The sequence below is a fragment of the Oncorhynchus masou genome, chromosome 24 (genome assembly GCF_036934945.1).
Source record: "Oncorhynchus masou masou isolate Uvic2021 chromosome 24, UVic_Omas_1.1, whole genome shotgun sequence".
In the NCBI taxonomy this organism is placed as follows: Eukaryota; Metazoa; Chordata; class Actinopteri; order Salmoniformes; family Salmonidae; genus Oncorhynchus; species Oncorhynchus masou.
The window spans coordinates 110614480-110639678 of record NC_088235.1 but is presented as its reverse complement, the minus strand read 5'-3'; the positions used below and the strand labels follow the sequence as shown (position 1 = coordinate 110639678).

General features: G+C 45.7%; 1 protein-coding gene across 3 annotated transcripts in view; it reads right to left on the bottom strand.

Annotated features, from left to right (window-relative positions):
* Positions 1–24205, bottom strand: part of rxrgb (retinoid X receptor, gamma b) — a 125280-nt gene extending 101075 nt beyond the window's left edge. The window contains exon 1 of one of the 3 annotated variants that reach the window (XM_064936145.1): positions 23882–24205. In XM_064936145.1, coding sequence (XP_064792217.1) covers positions 23882–23918 — 37 coding nt within the window. In that variant the 5' untranslated portion in view covers positions 23919–24205. Of the gene's footprint in view, positions 1–2279; positions 2792–23881 lie in introns of those variants that run through there. The other 2 variants (XM_064936143.1, XM_064936144.1) reach the window with 2 other exon arrangements.
* Between the last annotated feature and the right edge of the window lie 994 nt (positions 24206–25199).

Genomic DNA, 25199 nt, shown 5'->3' with positions numbered 1-25199 from the left:
CTGTCCCAGTCCTAAGGTACTCACCATGCATATAACCCAGCTCCCTTCTGTCCCAGTCCTAAGGTACTCACCGTGCATATAACCCAGCTCCCTTCTGTCCCAGTCCTAAGGTACTCACAGTGCATATAATCCAGCTCCCTTCTGTCCCAGTCCTAAGGTACTCACTCTGCATATAACCCAGCTCCCTTCTGTCCCAGTCCTAAGGTACTCACTCTGCATATAACCCAGCTCCCTTCTGTCACAGTCCTGCGGTACTCACAGTGCATATAACCCAGCTCCCTTCTGTCCCAGTCCTAAAATACTCACAGTGCATATAACCCAGCACCCTTCTGTCCCAGTCCTAAGGTACTCACTCTGCATATAACCCAGCTCCCTTCTGTCACAGTCCTGCGGTACTCACAGTGCATATAACCCAGCTCCCTTCTGTCCCAGTCCTAAAATACTCACAGTGCATATAATCCAGCTCCCTTCTGTCCCAGTCCTAAGGTACTCACTCTGCATATAACCCAGCTCCCTTCTGTCCCAGTCCTAAGGTACTCACTCTGCATATAACCCAGCTCCCTTCTTTCCCAGTCCTAAGGTACTCACAGTGCATATAACCCAGCTCCCTTCTGTCCCAGTCCTAAGGTACTCACAGTGCATATAACCCAGCTCCCTTCTGTCCCAGTCCTAAGGTACTCACAGTTCATATAACCCAGCTCCCTTCTGTCCCAGTCCTGCGGTACTCACAGTGCATATAACCCAGCTCCCTTCTGTCCCAGTCCTAAGGTACTCACAGTGCATATAACCCAGCTCACTTCTGTCCCAGTCCTAAGGTACTCACAGTGCATATAACCCAGCACCCTTCTGTCCCAGTCCAAAGGTACTCACAGTGCATATAACCCAGCACCCTTCTGTCCCAGTCCTAAGGTACTCACAGTGCATATAACCCAGCACCCTTCTGTCCCAGTCCTAAGGTACTCACAGTGCATATAACCCAGCTCCCTTCTGTCCCAGTCCTAAGGTACTCACAGTGCATATAACCCAGCTCCCTTCTGTCCCAGTCCTAAGGTACTCACAGTGCATATAACCCAGCACCCTTCTGTCCCAGTCCTAAGGTACTCACCGTGCATATAACCCAGCTCCCTTCTGTCCCAGTCCTAAGGTACTCACAGTGCATATAACCCAGCTCCCTTCTGTCACAGTCCTGCGGTACTCACAGTGCATATAACCCAGCTCCCTTCTGTCCCAGTCCTAAAATACTCACAGTGCATATAACCCAGCTCCCTTCTGTCCCAGTCCTAAGGTACTCACAGTGCATATAACCCAGCTCCCTTCTGTCCCAGTCCTAAGGTACTCACAGTGCATATAACCCAGCTCCCTTCTGTCCCAGTCCTAAGGTACTCACAGTGCATATAACCCAGCTCCCTTCTGTCCCAGTCCTAAGGTACTCACAGTGCATATAACCCAGCTCCCTTCTGTCCCAGTCCTAAGGTACTCACAGTGCATGTAACCCAGCTCCCTTCTGTCCCAGTCCTGCGGTACTCACCGTGCATATAACCCAGCTCCCTTCTGTCCCAGTCCTAAGGTACTCACAGTGCATATAATCCAGCTCCCTTCTGTCCCAGTCCTAAGGTACTCACTCTGCATATAACCCAGCTCCCTTCTGTCCCAGTCCTAAGGTACTCACTCTGCATATAACCCAGCTCCCTTCTGTCACAGTCCTAAGGTACTCACAGTGCATATAACCCAGCACCCTTCTGTCTCAGTCCTAAGGTACTCACAGTGCATATAACCCAGCACCCTTCTGTCCCAGTCCTAAGGTACTCACAGTGCATATAACCCAGCTCCCTTCTGTCCCAGTCCTAAGGTACTCACAGTGCATATAACCAGCTCCCTTCTGTCCCAGTCCTAAGGTACTCACAGTGCATATAACCCAGCTCCCTTCTGTCCCAGTCCTAAGGTACTCACAGTGCATATAACCCAGCTCCCTTCTGTCCCAGTCCTAAGGTACTCACAGTGCATATAACCCAGCTCCCTTCTGTCCCAGTCCTAAGGTACTCACAGTGCATGTAACCCAGCTCCCTTCTGTCCCAGTCCTGCGGTACTCACCGTGCATATAACCCAGCTCCCTTCTGTCCCAGTCCTAAGGTACTCACTCTGCATATAACCCAGCTCCCTTCTGTCCCAGTCCTAAGGTACTCACAGTGCATATAAGCCAGCTCCCTTCTGTCCCAGTCCTAAGGTACTCACAGTGCATATAACCCAGCTCCCTTCTGTCCCAGTCCTAAGGTACTCACAGTGCATATAACCCAGTTCACTTATGGGGCTTCCAGATGAGGCTGATGCCATAGGGTGCCACATGGCTCCAGAGGGGGTGGAGAGGGGTGACAGCCGAACTACCTTGCCAAAGAACACAGCCTCCCTAGCAGCTGGAGAGAAGGACGTACTCTGACTCCTGCTCCCGCTCCGACAGGAGAGAGAGACGAGAGGACAGAGAGGGACGGATAGAGGAAAGAGAGGGACGGACGAAGGGAAAAGGAGGGAGAGAGGCAAAGTCCACCCGCGTCGTTTATGGGATTAACCAGACAATTCTCTGATCAATCCCAGAGGAACCGATTACAGTCGCGGATCAACTCGTTTAACTCTAGAATTCCTCCCCTCTATATCTGAAATGAGGATCTCTCTTTTCTCTGTCCTCTCGTCTTTAGGCGCATCCGTAAGTTCCCAGGATGCCTTTTTGTAATTAGGGCAGCATGCCTGTTAGCGCTGTGTTGGCACACTGCACGTCGCCTGTGTGTGTGTGTCCCTGTCACTCCGTGCCTTAGAGCCAAAAGAGTCCAGCATGGTGTGTGTGTGTGTGTGTGTCGTCTAACAAGCCTTGCATTCCTGGAACTGTCTATTCCTATGTATGTGTCTCGGTGCAGGAAACAGTACGGACCTAGAGCGAAATGTGTGCACTCAAAACAAGACCCAAGACCCAAGACATTTAAAGGAACACACACTGAAAATCAACTACAATTAATGACTTCCTTCAGCAGCCCATAGCACCTGACTGACAGTGAAGTTAAGCTAGCATGCCTGGAGGCTCTGCTCCCTATAGAGTAGAGAACGGAGCAGCTGTCATACCAGTCTATTACACCCAACAAGTCTTCAGGGAACAGCTCAAATAATACACACCTCTTCACAGTCATGTGGAGTTGGAATAATAAGCGATGGCCCACATAAAACACATCGCCCAGAAAGACATAATTAGCATTCATAAAGACATTTTGCACATTGAGAGGTTAATGTGTTTCCTCATTGGAGAAATGAAACATTGAATTCAAAACAAAGCTTCAGGGTAATAATGACGTTTGTGCGTGTGTGTGTTTTCCTAAAAGCACTGGCAGAAGAAGCTGACTCACATAGGCTCTTAATTCAATTTGATCTGAGGAGGTACGGGAGGGAGGCAGTTTAGTTTTCATACCTCCCTCTGTCCCTGAGGTACGAGGAGGCAGTTTAGTTTTCATACCTCCCTCTGTCCCTGAGGTATGAGGAGAAGGCAGTTTAGTTTTCATACCTCCCTCTGTCCCTGAGGTATGAGGAGAAGGCAGTTTAGTTTTCATACCTCCCTCTGTCTCTGAGGTACGAGGAGGAGGCAGTTTAGTTTTCATACCTCCTTCTGTCCCAGAGGTACGAAGAGGCTGTTTAGTTTTCTTACCTCCCTCTGTCTCTGAGGTACGAGGAGGAGGCAGTTTAGTTTTCATACCTCCCTCTGTCCCTGAGGTACGAGGAGAAGGTAGTTTAGTTTTCATACCTCCCCCTGTCTCTGAGGTTCGAGGAGGCTGTTTAGTTTTCATACCTCCCTCTGTCCCAGAGGTACGAAGAGGCTGTTTAGTTTTCATACCTCCCTCTGTCTCTGAGGTAAGAGGAGGAGGCAGTTCAGTTTTCATACCTCCCTCTGTCTCTGAGGTACGAGGAGGAGGCAGTTTAGTTTTCATACCGCCATCTGTCCCTGAGGTACGAAGAGGCTGTTTAGTTTTCATACCTCCCTCTGTTACTGAGGTACAAGGTGGAAGCAGTTTAGTTTTCATACCTCCCTCTGTCTCTGAGGTACGAGGAGGAGGCAGTTTAGTTTTCATACCTCCCTCTGTCTCTGAGGTACGAGGAGGAGGCAGTTTAGTTTTCATACCTCCCTCTGTCTCTGAGGTACGAGGAGGAGGCAGTTTAGTTTTCATACCTCCCTCTGTCTCTGAGGTACGAGGAGGAGGCAGTTTAGTTTTCATACCTTCCTCTGTCCCAGAGGTACGAGGAGAAGGTAGTTTAGTTTTCATACCTCCCTCTGTCTCTGAGGTACGAGGAGGCTGTTTAGTTTTCATACCTCCCTCTGTCCCAGAGGTAAGAGGAGGAGGCAGTTTAGTTTTCATACCTACCTCTGTCTCTGAGGTACGAGGAGGAGGCAGTTTAGTTTTCATACCGCCCTCTGTCCCTGAGGTACGAAGAGGCTGTTTAGTTTTCATACCTCCCTCTGTTACTGAGGTACAAGGTGGAAGCAGTTTAGTTTTCATACCTCCCTCTGTCTCTGAGGTACGAGGAGGAGGCAGTTTAGTTTTCATACCTCCCTCTGTCCCTGAGGTACGAGGAGGAGGCAGTTTAGTTTTCATACCTCCCTCTGTCTCTGAGGTACGAGGAGGAGGCAGTTTAATTTTCTTACCTCCCTCTGTCTCTGAGGTACGAGGAGGAGGCAGTTTAGTTTTCATACCTCCCTCTGTCCCTGAGGTATGAGGAGAAGGTAGTTTAGTTTTCATACCTCCCTCTGTCTCTGAGGTACGAGGAGGCTGTTCAGTTTTCATACCTCCCTCTGTCCCAGAGGTACGAAGAGGCTGTTTAGTTTTCATACCTCCCTCTGTCTCTGAGGTAAGAGGAGGAGGCAGTTTAGTTTTCATACCTCCCTCTGTCTCTGAGGTACGAGGAGGAGGCAGTTTAGTTTTCATACCTCCCTCTGTCCCTGAGGTACGAAGAGGCTGTTTAGTTTTCATACCTCCCTCTGTTACTGAGGTACAAGGTGTAAGCAGTTTAGTTTTCATACCTCCCTCTGTCTCTGAGGTACGAGGAGGAGGCAGTTTAGTTTTCATACCTCCCTCTGTCCCTGAGGTACGAGGAGGAGGCAGTTTAGTTTTCATACCTCCCTCTGTCTCTGAGGTACGAGGAGGAGGCAGTTTAGTTTTCATACCTCCCTCTGTCTCTAAGGTACGAGGAGGAGGCAGTTTGGTTTTCATACCTCCCTCTGTCTCTGAGGTACGAGGAGGAGGCAGTTTAGTTTTCATACCTTCCTCTGTCCCAGAGGTACGAAGAGGCTGTTTAGTTTTCTTACCTCCCTCTGTCTCTGAGGTACGAGGAGGAGGCAGTTTAGTTTTCATACCTCCCTCTGTCCCTGAGGTACGAGGAGAAGGTAGTTTAGTTTTCATACCTCCCTCTGTCTCTGAGGTACGAGGAGGCTGTTTAGTTTTCATACCTCCCTCTGTCCCAGAGGTACGAAGAGGCTGTTTAGTTTTCATACCTCCCTCTGTCTCTGAGGTACGAGGAGGAGGCAGTTTAGTTTTCATACCTCCCTCTGTCCCTGAGGTACGAGGAGAAGGTAGTTTAGTTTTCATACCTCCCCTGTCTCTGAGGTTCGAGGAGGCTGTTTAGTTTTCATACCTCCCTCTGTCCCAGAGGTACGAAGAGGCTGTTTAGTTTTCATACCTCCCTCTGTCTCTGAGGTAAGAGGAGGAGGCAGTTCAGTTTTCATACCTCCCTCTGTCTCTGAGGTACGAGGAGGAGGCAGTTTAGTTTTCATACCGCCATCTGTCCCTGAGGTACGAAGAGGCTGTTTAGTTTTCATACCTCCCTCTGTTACTGAGGTACAAGGTGGAAGCAGTTTAGTTTTCATACCTCCCTCTGTCTCTGAGGTACGAGGAGGAGGCAGTTTAGTTTTCATACCTCCCTCTGTCCCTGAGGTACGAGGAGGAGGCAGTTTAGTTTTCATACCTCCCTCTGTCTCTGAGGTACGAGGAGGAGGCAGTTTAGTTTTCATACCTTCCTCTGTCCCAGAGGTACGAAGAGGCTGTTTAGTTTTCTTACCTCCCTCTGTCTCTGAGGTACGAGGAGGAGGCAGTTTAGTTTTCATACCTCCCTCTGTCCCTGAGGTATGAGGAGAAGGTAGGTTAGTTTTCATACCTCCCTCTGTCTCTGAGGTACGAGAAGGTAGTTTAGTTTTCATACCTCCCTCTGTCCCAGAGGTAAGAGGAGGAGGCAGTTTAGTTTTCATACCTACCTCTGTCTCTGAGGTACGAGGAGGAGGCAGTTTAGTTTTCATACCGCCCTCTGTCCCTGAGGTACGAAGAGGCTGTTTAGTTTTCATACCTCCCTCTGTTACTGAGGTACAAGGTGGAAGCAGTTTAGTTTTCATACCTCCCTCTGTCTCTGAGGTACGAGGAGGAGGCAGTTTAGTTTTCATACCTCCCTCTGTCCCTGAGGTACGAGGAGGAGGCAGTTTAGTTTTCATACCTCCCTCTGTCTCTGAGGTACGAGGAGGAGGCAGTTTAGTTTTCATACCTCCCTCTGTCCCTGAGGTACGAAGAGGCTGTTTAGTTTTCATACCTCCCTCTGTTACTGAGGTACAAGGTGTAAGCAGTTTAGTTTTCATACCTCCCTCTGTCTCTGAGGTACGAGGAGGAGGCAGTTTAGTTTTCATACCTCCCTCTGTCCCTGAGGTACGAGGAGGAGGCAGTTTAGTTTTCATACCTCCCTCTGTCTCTGAGGTACGAGGAGGAGGCAGTTTAGTTTTCATACCTCCCTCTGTCTCTAAGGTACGAGGAGGAGGCAGTTTAGTTTTCATACCTCCCTCTGTCTCTGAGGTACGAGGAGGAGGCAGTTTAGTTTTCATACCTTCCTCTGTCCCAGAGGTACGAAGAGGCTGTTTAGTTTTCTTACCTCCCTCTGTCTCTGAGGTACGAGGAGGAGGCAGTTTAGTTTTCATACCTCCCTCTGTCCCTGAGGTACGAGGAGAAGGTAGTTTAGTTTTCATACCTCCCTCTGTCTCTGAGGTACGAGGAGGCTGTTTAGTTTTCATACCTCCCTCTGTCCCAGAGGTACGAAGAGGCTGTTTAGTTTTCATACCTCCCTCTGTCTCTGAGGTACGAGGAGGAGGCAGTTTAGTTTTCATACCTCCCTCTGTCCCTGAGGTACGAGGAGAAGGTAGTTTAGTTTTCATACCTCCCCCTGTCTCTGAGGTTCGAGGAGGCTGTTTAGTTTTCATACCTCCCTCTGTCCCAGAGGTACGAAGAGGCTGTTTAGTTTTCATACCTCCCTCTGTCTCTGAGGTAAGAGGAGGAGGCAGGTCAGTTTTCATACCTCCCTCTGTCTCTGAGGTACGAGGAGGAGGCAGTTTAGTTTTCATACCGCCATCTGTCCCTGAGGTACGAAGAGGCTGTTTAGTTTTCATACCTCCCTCTGTTACTGAGGTACAAGGTGGAAGCAGTTTAGTTTTCATACCTCCCTCTGTCTCTGAGGTACGAGGAGGAGGCAGTTTAGTTTTCATACCTCCCTCTGTCCCTGAGGTACGAGGAGGAGGCAGTTTAGTTTTCATACCTCCCTCTGTCTCTGAGGTACGAGGAGGAGGCAGTTTAGTTTTCATACCTTCCTCTGTCCCAGAGGTACGAAGAGGCTGTTTAGTTTTCTTACCTCCCTCTGTCTCTGAGGTACGAGGAGGAGGCAGTTTAGTTTTCATACCTCCCTCTGTCCCTGAGGTATGAGGAGAAGGTAGTTTAGTTTTCATACCTCCCTCTGTCTCTGAGGTACGAGAAGGTAGTTTAGTTTTCATACCTCCCTCTGTCCCAGAGGTAAGAGGAGGAGGCAGTTTAGTTTTCATACCTACCTCTGTCTCTGAGGTACGAGGAGGAGGCAGTTTAGTTTTCATACCTCCCTCTGTTACTGAGGTACAAGGTGGAAGCAGTTTAGTTTTCATACCTCCCTCTGTCTCTGAGGTACGAGGAGGAGGCAGTTTAGTTTTCATACCTCCCTCTGTCCCTGAGGTACGAGGAGGAGGCAGTTTAGTTTTCATACCTCCCTCTGTCTCTGAGGTACGAGGAGGAGGCAGTTTAGTTTTCTTACCTCCCTCTGTCTCTGAGGTACGAGGAGGAGGCAGTTTAGTTTTCATACCTCCCTCTGTCCCTGAGGTATGAGGAGAAGGTAGTTTAGTTTTCATACCTCCCTCTGTCTCTGAGGTACGAGGAGGCTGTTCAGTTTTCATACCTCCCTCTGTCCCAGAGGTACGAAGAGGCTGTTTAGTTTTCATACCTCCCTCTGTCTCTGAGGTAAGAGGAGGAGGCAGTTTAGTTTTCATACCTCCCTCTGTCTCTGAGGTACGAGGAGGAGGCAGTTTAGTTTTCATACCTCCCTCTGTCCCTGAGGTACGAAGAGGCTGTTTAGTTTTCATACCTCCCTCTGTTACTGAGGTACAAGGTGTAAGCAGTTTAGTTTTCATACCTCCCTCTGTCTCTGAGGTATGAGGAGGAGGCAGTTTAGTTTTCATACCTCCCTCTGTCCCTGAGGTACGAGGAGGAGGCAGTTTAGTTTTCATACCTCCCTCTGTCTCTGAGGTACGAGGAGGAGGCAGTTTAGTTTTCATACCTCCCTCTGTCTCTAAGGTACGAGGAGGAGGCAGTTTAGTTTTCATACCTCCCTCTGTCTCTGAGGTACGAGGAGGAGGCAGTTTAGTTTTCATACCTTCCTCTGTCCCAGAGGTACGAAGAGGCTGTTTAGTTTTCTTACCTCCCTCTGTCTCTGAGGTACGAGGAGGAGGCAGTTTAGTTTTCATACCTCCCTCTGTCCCTGAGGTACGAGGAGAAGGTAGTTTAGTTTTCATACCTCCCTCTGTCTCTGAGGTACGAGGAGGCTGTTTAGTTTTCATACCTCCCTCTGTCCCAGAGGTACGAAGAGGCTGTTTAGTTTTCATACCTCCCTCTGTCTCTGAGGTAAGAGGAGGAGGCAGTTTAGTTTTCATACCTCCCTCTGTCCCTGAGGTACGAGGAGAAGGTAGTTTAGTTTTCATACCTCCCTCTGTCTCTGAGGTACGAGGAGGAGGCAGTTTAGTTTTCATACCTCCCTCTGTCCCTGAGGTACGAGGAGAAGGTAGTTTAGTTTTCATACCTCCCTCTGTCTCTGAGGTACGAGGAGGCTGTTTAGTTTTCATACCTCCCTCTGTCCCAGAGGTACGAAGAGGCTGTTTAGTTTTCATACCTCCCTCTGTCTCTGAGGTACGAGGAGGAGGCAGTTTAGTTTTCATACCTCCCTCTGTCCCTGAGGTACGAGGAGAAGGTAGTTTAGTTTTCATACCTCCCCCTGTCTCTGAGGTTCGAGGAGGCTGTTTAGTTTTCATACCTCCCTCTGTCCCAGAGGTACGAAGAGGCTGTTTAGTTTTCATACCTCCCTCTGTCTCTGAGGTAAGAGGAGGAGGCAGGTCAGTTTTCATACCTCCCTCTGTCTCTGAGGTACGAGGAGGAGGCAGTTTAGTTTTCATACCGCCATCTGTCCCTGAGGTACGAAGAGGCTGTTTAGTTTTCATACCTCCCTCTGTTACTGAGGTACAAGGTGGAAGCAGTTTAGTTTTCATACCTCCCTCTGTCTCTGAGGTACGAGGAGGAGGCAGTTTAGTTTTCATACCTCCCTCTGTCCCTGAGGTACGAGGAGGAGGCAGTTTAGTTTTCATACCTCCCTCTGTCTCTGAGGTACGAGGAGGAGGCAGTTTAGTTTTCATACCTTCCTCTGTCCCAGAGGTACGAAGAGGCTGTTTAGTTTTCTTACCTCCCTCTGTCTCTGAGGTACGAGGAGGAGGCAGTTTAGTTTTCATACCTCCCTCTGTCCCTGAGGTATGAGGAGAAGGTAGTTTAGTTTTCATACCTCCCTCTGTCTCTGAGGTACGAGAAGGTAGTTTAGTTTTCATACCTCCCTCTGTCCCAGAGGTAAGAGGAGGAGGCAGTTTAGTTTTCATACCTACCTCTGTCTCTGAGGTACGAGGAGGAGGCAGTTTAGTTTTCATACCTCCCTCTGTTACTGAGGTACAAGGTGGAAGCAGTTTAGTTTTCATACCTCCCTCTGTCTCTGAGGTACGAGGAGGAGGCAGTTTAGTTTTCATACCTCCCTCTGTCCCTGAGGTACGAGGAGGAGGCAGTTTAGTTTTCATACCTCCCTCTGTCTCTGAGGTACGAGGAGGAGGCAGTTTAGTTTTCTTACCTCCCTCTGTCTCTGAGGTACGAGGAGGAGGCAGTTTAGTTTTCATACCTCCCTCTGTCCCTGAGGTATGAGGAGAAGGTAGTTTAGTTTTCATACCTCCCTCTGTCTCTGAGGTACGAGGAGGCTGTTCAGTTTTCATACCTCCCTCTGTCCCAGAGGTACGAAGAGGCTGTTTAGTTTTCATACCTCCCTCTGTCTCTGAGGTAAGAGGAGGAGGCAGTTTAGTTTTCATACCTCCCTCTGTCTCTGAGGTACGAGGAGGAGGCAGTTTAGTTTTCATACCTCCCTCTGTCCCTGAGGTACGAAGAGGCTGTTTAGTTTTCATACCTCCCTCTGTTACTGAGGTACAAGGTGTAAGCAGTTTAGTTTTCATACCTCCCTCTGTCTCTGAGGTATGAGGAGGAGGCAGTTTAGTTTTCATACCTCCCTCTGTCCCTGAGGTACGAGGAGGAGGCAGTTTAGTTTTCATACCTCCCTCTGTCTCTGAGGTACGAGGAGGAGGCAGTTTAGTTTTCATACCTCCCTCTGTCTCTAAGGTACGAGGAGGAGGCAGTTTAGTTTTCATACCTCCCTCTGTCTCTGAGGTACGAGGAGGAGGCAGTTTAGTTTTCATACCTTCCTCTGTCCCAGAGGTACGAAGAGGCTGTTTAGTTTTCTTACCTCCCTCTGTCTCTGAGGTACGAGGAGGAGGCAGTTTAGTTTTCATACCTCCCTCTGTCCCTGAGGTACGAGGAGAAGGTAGTTTAGTTTTCATACCTCCCTCTGTCTCTGAGGTACGAGGAGGCTGTTTAGTTTTCATACCTCCCTCTGTCCCAGAGGTACGAAGAGGCTGTTTAGTTTTCATACCTCCCTCTGTCTCTGAGGTAAGAGGAGGAGGCAGTTTAGTTTTCATACCTCCCTCTGTCCCTGAGGTACGAGGAGAAGGTAGTTTAGTTTTCATACCTCCCTCTGTCTCTGAGGTACGAGGAGGAGGCAGTTTAGTTTTCTTACCTCCCTCTGTCCCAGAGGTACGAAGAGGCTGTTTAGTTTTCATACCTCCCTCTGTCCCTGAGGTATGAGGAGAAGGTAGTTTAGTTTTCATACCTCCCTCTGTCCCTGAGGTATGAGGAGAAGGCAGTTTAGTTTTCATACCTCCCTCTGTCTCTGAGGTACGAGGAGGCTGTTTAGTTTTCATATCTCCCTCTGTCCCAGAGGTACGAAGAGGCTGTTTAGTTTTCATACCTCCCTCTGTCCCAGAGGTACGAGGAGGAGGCAGTTTAGTTTTCATACCTCCCTCTGTCTCTGGTACGAGGAGAAGGCAGTTTAGTTTTCATACCTCACTCTGTCTCTGAGGTACGAGGAGAAGGCAGTTTAGTTTTCATACCTCCCTCTGTCCCAGAGCTACGAGGAGAAGGCAGTTTAGTTTTCATACCTCCCTCTGTCTCTGAGGTACGAGGAGAAGGCAGTTTAGTTTTCATACCTCCCTCTGTCTCTGAGGTACGAGGAGGAGGCAGTTTAGTTTTCATACCTCCCTCTGTCTCTGAGGTAAGAGGAGGAGGCAGTTTAGTTTTCATACCTCCCTCTGTCCCTGAGGTACGAGGAGGCTGTTTAGTTTTCATACCTCCCTCTCTCCATGTTCTCTAATAGCGCTGGCTGGACACTGTGTATTTTGGCAGGGAGGAGGACTCAAACATGTGACATCTTTTGTAACCCTGTGTGTTTTCAAGGAAAATAACTGACAGACAAGGATAATAGATATCAGAGAAATAAAATTAAAACGATAAGACTGACAGACAGGGATAATAGATACCAGAGGGAGAAAAAAAGGAGAGAAGGACAGTCAGCTGTGAAGCAATCAGTGTGTGTGTGTTTAACTGTGTGCACGGGTGTGTATGTGCATGTGTCTGTCCATGCGTCTGTGAGTGTGATCGTGCGTGTGATGGGTTGGACTGACATGGCACACTGAGCCCTCAAAATAGATATGTGGAGCTGCATTCTGTTCTGTGTAGAGCAGAGGGGCGGAGCAGAGAGGAGGGGCGGAGCAGAGAGTAGGGGCGGAGGAGAGATGAGGGGCGGAGCAGAGAGGAGGGGCGGAGCAGAGAGGAGGGGCGGAGGAGAGATGAGGGGCGGAGGAGAGAGGGGGCCAGCAGCCCAGGGGTCTGTGAGGCACGTTGCTTGACTAAAGCAAGAATTAAAGCTCAACACTTTGACCTTCTTCACTAATGAGTAATTACTGACAATTAGCTGAAAGAACACTCCCCTCCCTCTGACCCCCATACCTCCCCCTTGAGACTCCTCTAAAACACACACACACACAGGGTTTCTGTTAGCCAGCAATTGATGGCTTTTAGCCGATAAATAAAACTGTTGCCTGATCTGTTGCTGACCAAAATGACTGGGAGGAAATAAATGCCATTGTATGTACATTTGACCAGTCATGTTTATCGGTCTTGTAGGTTCATTTGCATAATTTAGTATAATTAAATTAGCTTGTGTGTATTTTCGTTAGTCATCATGTATCTTATTTATCCAACACAACGAATCACATGTGCACAGCATACAGAGCCTATTTTGAGCAGGAGTTCTCCTGAGGCACGTCAGCTGGTTGCTGCTGGAGTAAAATGTGCTTTCATTGCGCAACAATTTTAAATGCAATCGCGTGTTAAAAACAGTTTTGATGCACACTTAAAAGAAGATACAATGTTTATTTCTAAACTGGCAATTGAAGCACACATCCCGTTCACCATTCAAGGGCAGGCAACAGGCTATCAGCGCTTCACCCACCACTTTACAATGTGAGCTGGAGGCAGAACGCATTTTCAAAACACTTAATTGTTTGAAACCTAAATGTTTTATTTCATATTATGAGGCATGTCTTACATTGCTTCAACATGGCCTTCAAGGCGAAATCTGACAATTGAAACGTGGAGGCAATTATTTTATAAAGACTTCATAGGTGGCGCGTGAGTTTCAGGCTTACAATTTATCCTACAATTTCTACCGTTCTGCGTTCCATTTCTGATTCTCATATGCGCATTTTCATGGAACATTTTCATTTAAAAAACAACGTTTTCGTTTCTCTTAGTCATTGTCAAGTGGATAATCATAAAAATCAGAATTAAAATGATAAAAATCTAAAAGTTCAAAGTCAATTCATGCGAGATCACCAGCCACTTGGACTGTAACGGTTTTCGTTATAGGAAGAGTAGTCGGACCAAAGCGCAGCGTGGTAAGTGTTCAAATTCTTTATTGAACTGAACACTAAATACAAAAATAACAAGAGAATAATTGAAACCGAAACAGTCCCGTAAGGTGCAAACACTGATACGGAAAACATAGAACACAAAAACATAGAATGCCCACCCCAACTCACGCCCTTACCAAACCAAAATAGAGACATAAAAAGGGTCTCTAAGGTCAGGGCATGACATGGACACATTGATACTAGAGGTTGACGGATTATGATTTTTCAACGCCTCTATAACGATTATTGGAGGACCAAAAAAGTCAATACAGATTAATCGGCCGATTTTTAAAAATGTATTTATTTATTTATTTGTAATAATGACAATTACAACAATACTGAATGAACACTTTTATTTTAACTTAATATAATACATCAATCAAATCAATTTAGCCTCAAATAAATAATGAAACATGTTCAATTTGGTTTCAATAATGCAAAGACAAACTGTTGGAGAAGAAAGTAAAAGTGCAATATGCGCCATGTAAGAAAGCTAACGTTTCAGTTTATTGCTCAGAACATGAGAACATATGAAAGCTGGTGGTTCCTTTTAACATGAGTCTTCAATATTCCCACGTAAGAAGTTTTAGGTTGTAGTTATAGGAATTATAGGACTATTTCCCTCTATACCATTTGTATTTCATTAACCTTTGACTATTAGATGTTCTTATAGGCACTTTAGTATTGCCAGTGTAACAGTATAGCTTCCGTCCCTCTCCTCGCTCCTCCCTGTGTCACGCCCTGGCCTTAGTATTTTGTGTTTTCTTTATTATTGTGGTAAGGCCAGGGTGTGACATGGGTGATTATGTGTTTGTCTTGTCTCGGGTTTTGTAGATTTATGGGGTTGTGTTCAGTGTAGTATTCTAGGTAAGTCTATGGTTGCCTAGAGTGGTTCTCAATCAGAGGCAGGTGTTTATCGTTTTCTCTGATTGGGAACCATATTTAGGCAGCCATATTCTTTGGGTATTTCGTGGGTGATTGTTTCCTGTCTCTGTGTTTTTCACCAGTTAGGACTGTTTCGGTTTTTCCACGTTTCTTGTTTTGTATTTGTATATGTATATTGTTCACGTTATCATCTTTATTAAAGATGTTCAACCATAACGACGCTGCATTTTGGTCCTCCTCTTCTTCCCAGGAAGAAAGTCGTTACACCCTGGGCTCGAACCAGCAACACAACGACAACCGCCACCATCGAAGCAGCGTTACACATGCAGAGCAAGGGGAACAACTACTAGAAGGCTCAGAGCGAGTGACGTTTAAAACGCTATTAGTGTGCGCTAACTAGCTAGCCATTTCACTTCAGTTACACCAGCCTCATCTCGGGAGTTGATAGGCTTGAAGTCATAAACAGCGCAATGCTTGACGCACAACGAAGAGCTGCTGGCAAAACGGACTAAAGTGCTGTTTGAATTCATGTTTACGCGCCTGCTTCTGCCTACCACCGCTCAGTCAGATACTTAGATACTTGTATGCTTGTATGCTCAGTCAGATTATATGCAACGCAGGACACGCTAGATAATATCTAGTAATATCATCAACCATGTGTAGTTAACTAGTGATTATGATTGATTGTTTATAAGATAAGTTTAATGCTAGCTAGCAACTTACCTTGGCTTACTGCATTCGTGTAACAGGAAGTCTCCTTGTGGAGTGCAACGAGAGAGAGGCAGGTCGTTATTAACTGTAGTTAACTGTAAGGTTGCAAGATTGGATCCCCCGAGCTGACAAGGTGAAAATCTGTCGTTCTGCCCCTGAACAAGGCAGTTAACCCACCATTCCTAGGCCGTAATTGAAAATAAGAATGTGTTCTTAACTGACTTGCCTAGTTAAATAAAGGTATAAAAAAAGTGTATATATATGTATATATATATATATATACACACACACACAGTGGAGCAAAAAAGTATTAAGTCAGCCACCAAATGTGCAAGTTCTCCCACTTAAAAAGATGAGGCCTGTTATTTTCATCATAGGTACACTTCAACTATGACAGACAAAATGAGGAAAAGAAATCCAGAATCACATTGTAGGATTTATAATGAATTTATTTGCAAATTATGGTGGAAAATAAGTATTTGGTCAATAACAAAAGTTTATCTCAAACTTTGTTATATACCCGTTGTTGGCAATGACAGAGGTCAAACGTTTTCTTTAAGTCTTCGCAAGGTTTTCACACACTGTTGCTGGTATTTTGGTCCATTCCTCCATGCAGATCTCCTCTAGAGCAGTGATGTTTTGGGGCTGTTGCTGGGCAACACGGACTTCCAACTCTCTCCAAAGATTTTCTATGGGGTTGAGATCTGGAGACTAGCTAGGCCACTCCAGGACCTTGAAATGCTTCTTACGAAGCCACTCCTTCGTTGCCCAGGCGGTGTGTTTGGGATCATTGTCATGCTGAAAGACCCAGCCACATTTCATCTTCAATGCCCTTGCTGATGGAAGGAGGTTTTCACTCAAAATCTCACGATACATGGCCACATTCATTCTTTCCTTTACACGGATCAGTCGTCCTGGTCCCTTTGCATAAAAACAGCCCCAAAGCATGATGTTTCTACCCCCATGCTTCACAGTAGGTATGGTGTTCTTTGGATGCAACTCAGCATTCTTTGTCCTCCAAACACAACGAGTTGAGTTTTTACCAAAAAGTTATATTTTGGTTTCATCTGACCATATGACATTCTCCCAAACTTCTTCTGGATCATCAAAAGCTCTCTAGCAAACTTCAGACAGGCCTGGACATGTACTGGCCTAAGCAGAGGGACACATCTGGCACTGCAGGATTTGAGTCCCTGGCTGTGTAGTGTGTTACTGATGGTAGGCTTTGTTACTTTGCTCCCAGCTCTCTGCAGGTCATTCACTAGGTCCCCCCGTGTGGTTCTGGGATTTTTGCTCACCGTTCTTGTGATCATTTTGACCCCACGGGGTGAGATCTTGCATGGAGCCCCAGATCGAGGGAGATTATCAGTGGTCTTGTATGTTTTCCATTTCCTAATAATTGCTCCCACAGTTGATTTCTTCAAACCAAGCTGCTTACCTAATGCAGATTCAGTCTTCCCAGCCTGGTGCAGGTCTACAATTTTGTTTCTGGTGTCCTTTGACAGCTCTTTGGTCTTGGCCACAGTGGAGTTTGGAGTGTGACTGTTTGAGGTTGTGGACAGGTGTCTTTTATACTGATAACAAGTTCCAACAGGTGCCATTAATACAGGTAATGAGTGGAGGACAGAGGAGCCTCTTAAAGAAGAAGTTACAGGTCTGTGAGAGCCAGAAATCTTGCTTGTTTGTAGGTGACCAAATACTTATTTTCCACCATAAATGGCAAATAAATTCATTAAAAATCCTACAATGTGATTTTCTGGAGTTTTTTTTCTCCATTTTGTCTGTCATAGTTGAAGTGTACCTATGATGAAAATTACAGGCCTCTCATCTTTTTAAGGGGGAGAACTTGCACAATTGGTGGCTAAATACTTTTTTGCCCCACTGTATATATATCGCAGTTCTGATGTCCATATATATATATATACAAATTGGCAAATCGGCATCCAAAAATACAGATTTCCGGCTGTTATGAAAGCTTGAAATCGGCCCTAAGTAAATCGACCTCTAGTATGTAACATATTGTGAGTTGTAGTTTGGAAAATAAATAAATGTGACTCAGGATGACAACATAATGATGATTGTTTCCAACATAAGGGCTGTTTTCCTAAAGAAGTTAAATCTGCTTCATGTTTTGTTTCCTTGACACAATAGTAAGGAGTATCGCGATACTGGTATCGTCCTGGCTCTAGTAAAAGTGTCAAGACATCCAAGCATTGTATAGCAGAAAAGACAATGTGCCAAAATGGGCATGTGACGAAGCATATGAATGGGAGGGCCTATTTAAATATGAAAACAAACCAGCCTGTGAACAACAAACTCACAAGTTGACTCTCCCTCTATTGACCCCCCCCCGGTAATACCAAGCCATACAGGTGTGGGTGTGTCGACCAAGCCATATTTGCACAAGGATTCTGCCATTTCATACCAACTGCAGTTCAAAACTGTCATATGTATTAGCAGACAGCACACATTAGATGTGCACTATGGAGTGTGAGTGAGTGAGTAGATGTAAAAGCCTATTGGAGGTTGAGTGAGTGAGTGAGTGTGAGAGTGAGTGTGAGTGAGTGAGTGAGTGAGTGAGTGTGAGTGTGAGTGAGTGAGTGAGTGAGTGAGTGAGTGAGTGAGTGAGTGAGTGAGTGAGTGAGTGAGTGAGTGAGTGAGTGAGTGAGTACATGTAGAGTGGGTATCCATGATGGCGTCGGAGGGGAAGGCTAAAGTCTTATTGGCTCTTAACCAGCCAAGCTATTTTGTTAGTTTTTTCGCGTTGTTCGTAACTTGTTTTGTACATAATGTTGCTGCTAATGAAAAGAGCTTCTGGACATCAGATCTGCGATTATTCATCTAAGATTAGAAGAAGAGTTTTTCTTCAATGAGTCAGAGGGGAGGGATATACTACAGACACCGAACCATTACAGATCCCCGTAATTCGCTGGAGAAGGAAGCAGAGATTTTGCAGAAAAATATTGGGGTGCCTCGTGAGCATCAGGCGACAAATTGCTAATCTGTCTTTGCCTTCCGTCCTGCTAGCTAACATTCAATCGCTGGAAAATAATGGCCTATGCATATTTGTAAACAACAGCTGGTGCACGGTATCTAAGGAAGTCTTGAGGCTTTTCTCGCCTGAGGTAGAGTACCTCATGATAAGTTTTAGACCACACTATCTTCCTAGAGAATTTTCACCTGTATTTTTCGTAGCTGTCTACATACAACCACAGACCGATGTTGGCACTAAAACCTCACTCAATGAGCTGTATACCGCCATATGCAAACAGGAAAACGCACACCCAGAGGCGGCGCTCCTAGTGGCCAGGGACTTTAATGCAGGGAAACTTAAATCAGTTTGACCTAATTTCAATCAGCGTGTTAAATGTGCAACCAGAAGGGAAAAAAAACTCTGGACCACCTTTACTTCACACACAGAGAAGCATACAAACCTCTCCCTCGCCCTCCATTCGGCAAATCTGACCATAAATATATCCTCCTGATTCCTGCTTACAAGGAAAAATTAAAGCAGTGAGCACCAGTGACTCGGTCTATAAAAAAGTGGCCAGATGAAGCAGATGCTAAACTACAGGACTGTTTCGCTATCACAGACTGGAATATTCCTCCGATGGCATTGAGGAGTACATCACATCAGTCACTGGCTTTATCAATAAGTTAACGTTGTCCCCACTGTGACTGTACGTACATACCCCAACCAGAAGCCAACATTTGCAACATTTGCACTGAGCTAAAGGGTAGAGCCGCCGGTTTCAAGGAGAGGGACTCTAACCCGGAAGCTTCTAAGAAATCCCGCTATGCCCTCAGACGAACCATCAAACAGGCAAAGCGTCAATACAGGACTAAGATCGAATCGTACAACACCGGCTCTGACGCTCATTGGATGTGGCAGGGCTTGTAAACTATTATAGACTACAAACGGAAGCACAGCCTACCAGACGAGCTAAATAACTTCTATGCTCGCTTTGAGGCAAGTAACACTGAAACATGCATGAGAGCATCAGCTGTTCCGGACTGTGTGATCACGCTCTCCGCAGCCGATGTGAGTAAGACCTTTAAACAAGTCAACATTGACAAGGCCGGATTACCAGGATATGTACTCCGAGCATGCGCTGACAAAGTGGCAAGTGTCTTCACTGACATTTTCAACCTCTCCCTGTCTGAGTCTGTAATACCAACATGTTTCAAGAAGACCACCAATGTCCCTGTGCCCAAGAACAATGCAATGAAAAAATGAAATGCTTTGAAAGGCTGGTCATGGCTCACAACACCATTATCCCAGAAACCCTAGACCCACTCCAATTTGCATATTGCACCAACAAATCCACAGATGATGCAATCTCTATTGCACTCCACACTGCCCTTTCCCGCCTGGACAAAAGAACACCTATATGAGAACGCTATTCATTGACTACAGCTAAGCATTCAACACCATAGCACCCACAAAGCTCATCACTAAGCTAAGGCCCTGGGACTAAACACCTCCCTCTGCGACTTCGTGACGGGCCGCCCCCAGGTGGTGAGCTAGGTAAAAACACATCCGCCACGCTGATCCTCAACACAGGGGCCCCTCAGGTGTGCGTGCTCAGTCCCCTCCTGTACTCCCTGTTCACTCATGACTGCACGGCCAGGCACGACTTCAACACCATCATTAAATTTGCAGATGACACAACAGTCAACACTGATCACTGACGATGAGACAGCCTATAGGGAGGAGGTCAGAGGCCTGACCATGTGGTGCCAGGACAACAACCTCTCACTCAACGTGATGAAGAAAAAGGAGATGATTGTGGACTATAGGAAAAGGAGAACCGAGCACGCCCCCATTCTCATCGACGAGGCTGTAAAGGAACAGGTTGAGAGCTTCAAGTTCCTTGGCATCCACACCTCCAACAAAATAACATGTTCAAAGCACACCAAGACAGTCGTGAAGAGGGCACGACAAAACCTATTCCCCCTCAGGAGACTGAAAAGATTTGGCATGGGTCCTCAGATCCTCAAAAGATTTTTCAGCTGCATCACTGCCTGGTATGGCAACTGCTCGGCCTCCGACCGCATGGCACTACAGAGGGTAGTGCGAACGGCCCAGTACATCACCGGGGCCAAGCTTCCTGCCATCCAGCACCTCTATACCAGGTGGTGTCAGAGGAAGGTCCTAAAAATTGTAAAAGACTCCAGCCACCCGAGTCATAGACTGTTCTCTATTATGCTCCCGCATGGCAAGCGAAGCACCAAGCCTAGGTCCATGAGGCTTCTAAAGAGCTTCTACCTCCAAGCCAGGAGACTCCTGAACAGCAAATCAAATGGCTACCCAGACTATTCCCCGCCCGCCTCCCCTTCTACGCTATTGTTATTTCATTGTAAGGTATTGTTGTATTCGGCGCATGTGACAAATACAATTTGATTTGATTTGGTTACTCAAACAGAAAACAGGAGGATCATTGACCCTTGGCAGCAGTTAAACAAGAGTTCAGAGTGCTACTGTCAACCAGTCCTGGTGGGACCCCTCTCTCTCCTCTCTCTTCTCTCTCTCCTCTCTTTTCTCCCTCTTCTCTCTCTCTCTCCTCTCTCTCTTCTCTCTCGCTTCCCTCTCTCTTTCTCTCTCTCTTTTCTCCCTCTTCCCTCTCTCTTTCTCACTCTCTCTTCTCTCTCTCCTCTCTTTTCTCCCTCTTCCCTCTCTCTTTCTCTCTCTCTCTTCTCTCTCTCCTCTTTTCTCCCTCTTCTCTCTCTCTTTCTCACTCTCTCTTCTCTCTCTTCTCCCTCTTCTCTCTGTCTCTTTCTTTCCCATTCCAATACTTATTTTCCACCCTATCTCCGTCGACTGTCTTTATCTCCAGGACTTCCACAGATTTGCGAGTTATGTGCATATTGTTTCTCTGAACAGCAGCAGCAGAGTGAATGCCTGCACGTCTGTGAGCCCCCAGACTGACGGGAAACCACAGAAATGCCAAAAAGCAAGAACATTTATAACTTGGCATAATCCACAGAAGTTCTCCAAACTTTATTAAACTATGATGTGCTGCTGAGTCCGGCCTCTCCCTGATTTGATTCATAGAATTAGGAATTGGAATGCTAGAATGGACATGAATCTTCTTATGATGTGATAAAGGTCAGCTATTTTGGTCAGGGAAATGGTCAACCATGATTTGCCATTGCTGTGTAAAATAGTGTAAAACAATGAACTTGAAGAATGTTCCTGTACTGTATGTTTGTTAGCTAGCCATCTTTAGAGGAATTATTCTATACAGGTTTTTAATTAACTGCCGATATGCCAACCTTCCGTTCAACCAATGCAGTCAATCCACAGCCAGACACTGGCTGAAATCAATTGTTGACAGGACTCAGACAAGTTGTGAATGCAACAAGTACCGATATTGTATCATATAACAGCATTTACAGCTTTCATTGAGACATTTATGGTCTGTTTACATATATTTTAGAGGCTATTTACCGGTATACAGAAAATTGGTATAAAAGCCTTATAAACTATATTTGAAGAGTTTATTTCCAAACCGCTATACATCTTATTTTCTTGAAGAGCTTAGTCAGAACTACAAATGTCAGATTCTTCCATGCAAAGCATTGGCACCTCCGGATTACGGCGTATCAGTGGGGTTTGAAAACAGCGGCCCTTGTGTTCAGTGCCAGTATCACCGAATATCCAGGGTATGGCACAAGGTCGGTATGAAAGTAGGACAATCTGGATACCGCTCAAGCCTACTAGCTACATGCCAAATTGATAGGCTACCCTCACATATCTGAAACTACATGATCAATTGATGTTTACTGATCATGAAAAGCATGCAGTTAATTCCTGTATAACTCCGATGACAGAGCTAAATGTGGAATCATCTGAAATGTGTAGTGTAGTTGTCAATGGTTTTAAGGGGAGTTTGCTCGATGCACAGATTCTCTATTATATGTTACAAATCCCAAGGGACAGTTTTTTATTTTGTCAATGTGATCGTCCATGGCTATGAAACGACACTATATTATAGCTAATAAATATGCTTTCCTGTACAGTAGGTTGTCCTGAACAGTGTGTCAATTTAATTACTGTACTTGAATGGCCTGTTTACAGCCTTCACAGAACTCGGTGTCACTACAACAGTTTATGTTTAGTACGAAATAATAAACCATTAAAAAAATATAGAATTTAATGTTTCATATCATAACTCTTATGTCTGTTATGGAACATGAATAAAATAACACCTTATTAGACCTATGAACTTGTTATTACAGTACACTGTAGGGTATAACAATGTCAACAAGACACAGCAGAAGTGAACTGAGTGAGATTCTAGAACTGAGTGAGATTCTAGAACTGAGTGAGATTCTAGAACTGAGTGAGATTCTAGAACTGAGTGAGATTCTAGTCTGAGGGGGGTACAAATGGTCCGTTTATGAATATTCTGTCATGTGATTGCTCACCTCTTCACAACAGTCTCCCATTACCAGGAGACACAACCATTCACAGCGATGGCAGGTTCACTCACATACAAGCTGCTGAAATATCTAGTCAGGCAACAACATCCCAAAGATAAATGACTTCAAGAGACTCCAATCCCTTTAATGTGGTTTTAGATTTATTTTATTTTAATTGAACCTTTATTTAACTAGGCGAAGCCAGGTAAGAACAAATGTTTATTTACAATGACGGCCTACCGCGGGCCAACCCCTAATCCGGACGACGCTGGGTCAATTGTGCGCTTCCCTATGGGACTCCCAATCACGGCCGATTGTGATACTGCCTGGAATCGAACCAGGGTCTGTTGTGATGCCTTAGACCACTGCACCACTCGAGATCTCCCGACATTGTCACAAAGCACTGTGGATGATAATAACATCATGCTCTATTGCAGTGGCTTGGCAATGAATGTTTCATTCAAGGAGAACATCACATGATAAATGATGCATGTAGTGTGTGACTCACTATGAGGACTTAAAGAAGCCCTGGGCTTTGCAACTTAACTGCTGCACAAATCACAGACTGAAAGCATCGCAAAAAAAGTCTCACATCATGTTAGTATTCACCTCAGCATGTACTGTTGCCTTTTACACACATCTTGCACTATGATTACATGAGTAGGATGCAGACTAGACTACAACCAATACATAAGAAATAACAAGAGTTATTAGCTATGGGCCTATTTGCTGCCTAGGCTCCTCAAATGTTTTTTTTTCTCTTCTTGTTTTCTGTGCAGTTTCTCCTTTCTGAATAAGTTCGTGGTATGCTGTTAAAGACCTAACAAGTGGTATGTATGTGTGAACCATAACTCCAATAGGGCAGCCTCCAGTCTCCACATTGACCAGCGAGCCCCATAAGATTATTTTTTCCACTCGGGAAAGTTTTGTTGAAGACCTGGACAGAAAAGCCCCCACTCTTTCGATCGTTAGGCCTAAACATATCGCCCACGATAGGGAAAACACCATTGTAAACCAATAAATTGTGTTTATGTCAAAAACAGTTAGCAAGAAATGTCGGACCACCATCATAAATTACATACATTTAAGCGCAATTAAACTGCCAACCTCTGACCTTGTCTGAACAGGAGAACCGCAATCCCATGACTTTTACATTGGCCGCAGCCCCTCATTGTCAAGAGGCACTACAGCCGGACGAGTGCTAAGCAGGCCGAACGAAACATGAACATTGAATAAATATCTACGGAGGGAAATCTCCAGCCGAGTCCGTGGACTGCTCCATCTAGCTCGCCCGCTGGCACTCCGAGAAAAAGACGCCATGGACCGTGTCCAAATAGCAGAACTATACAACGACTATAGAGGGATAAACGTATTTCAAACAGAGCAAAGAAAGATACTTACTGGGATGTAAATATGGGTCATTATGCCTTCTGTCCATAATGTGTGAGTTAGCGCTGTGTCGTTCTCTATAGCCGCGCCGTCACAGGCAGCAACAGCATCCCAGCGAATAACACTCCCCAACCGGGAAAACTGTGCAAGGGCAGGTCAACGCGGGGCCCAGCAAGGGGGTGGCAAAAGCAGGTCTCCTCCCAATGACAACAGTCATCGAGATATCTAAGCCCACGAACCTGACGAAACTTCTTGCCTCGCAGCGTAACAACGTTGCAACCTAGAATGTATAAAATGTGACACAAATCATTTTCGCAAACAGAAAGTAACGAGGGGGAAAAAAATCCAATATGGCGTTCGAAAAGCCAGAGTCGTGGGTTTTTTAAGCCAAGTGAAATCAGGTGGATGTTTCCACATTTCCAGAAGCCTTTCTATACGCTCTACTTCTACGCTCATTTTATTGTAGGCTACATTTTATTTGTGTGTTTTATAGCCTACCAAATAAAGCCTATTCATAATTTCAACAATATATATATATATATATTTTTTTTTTTGTCTAATCTTTGCCTTGAGGCTATGTTTTGTAATTACTCTGTAATTACATTTAGATTTTTTGAACAATGTATTTTTTTCACCTTTATTTATCCAGGTAGGCCAGTTGAGAACAAGTTCTCATTTACAACTGCAACCTGGCAAAGATCATTAAGACATTTTGTAGGGCCAAGAGGCATATTGTTTCGTGTAGTCCGTCCCTCGTTATAAATTGTGTGAATAGGCTGCCTTACCGATTTTCATAGCCTACAATATTTTCACCTTCTGAATTATGTTCACACATTTAGCTTAATTTTGAATATGATTAGGCCCGCCCATTTCCATTAAATGGGATTGATTCAAATTAACAAAAATGTGTCAATGTGTTCGTATGTGTGTAATGTATCCTATGTGTAATCTGAACGCCTGTGTGCGATGTTTTTGTTTGTGTAGTGATATATAATTATTTCTCTCTCTCCGGCAACCCAAAGCACCCTCCACATTCAGCGGTCTACCTATTGAAAAGTGCGGGTCCGGGTCTCGTGACCCCCTGGAATCCCCCTAGATCTTTCTTCAGAGTTTGGGGTCATTTGAGGGTGAGTTCGCGGTACCTCAGAAGGTTACTCAGGAGTCAACCCGCGCTGAGGGATTCACAATCTTGAACTGGGGGAGCAGGCCGCGCAGACGCTCTGTCAACGCCGGTCCCTGACCACTCAGGGAGAGCCTTTCGCTGCCCTGTTAATGGAACAAGCACCTCGACCCGCGGCCTTGTAACAACGAGCACCGGAGGATACTAGCC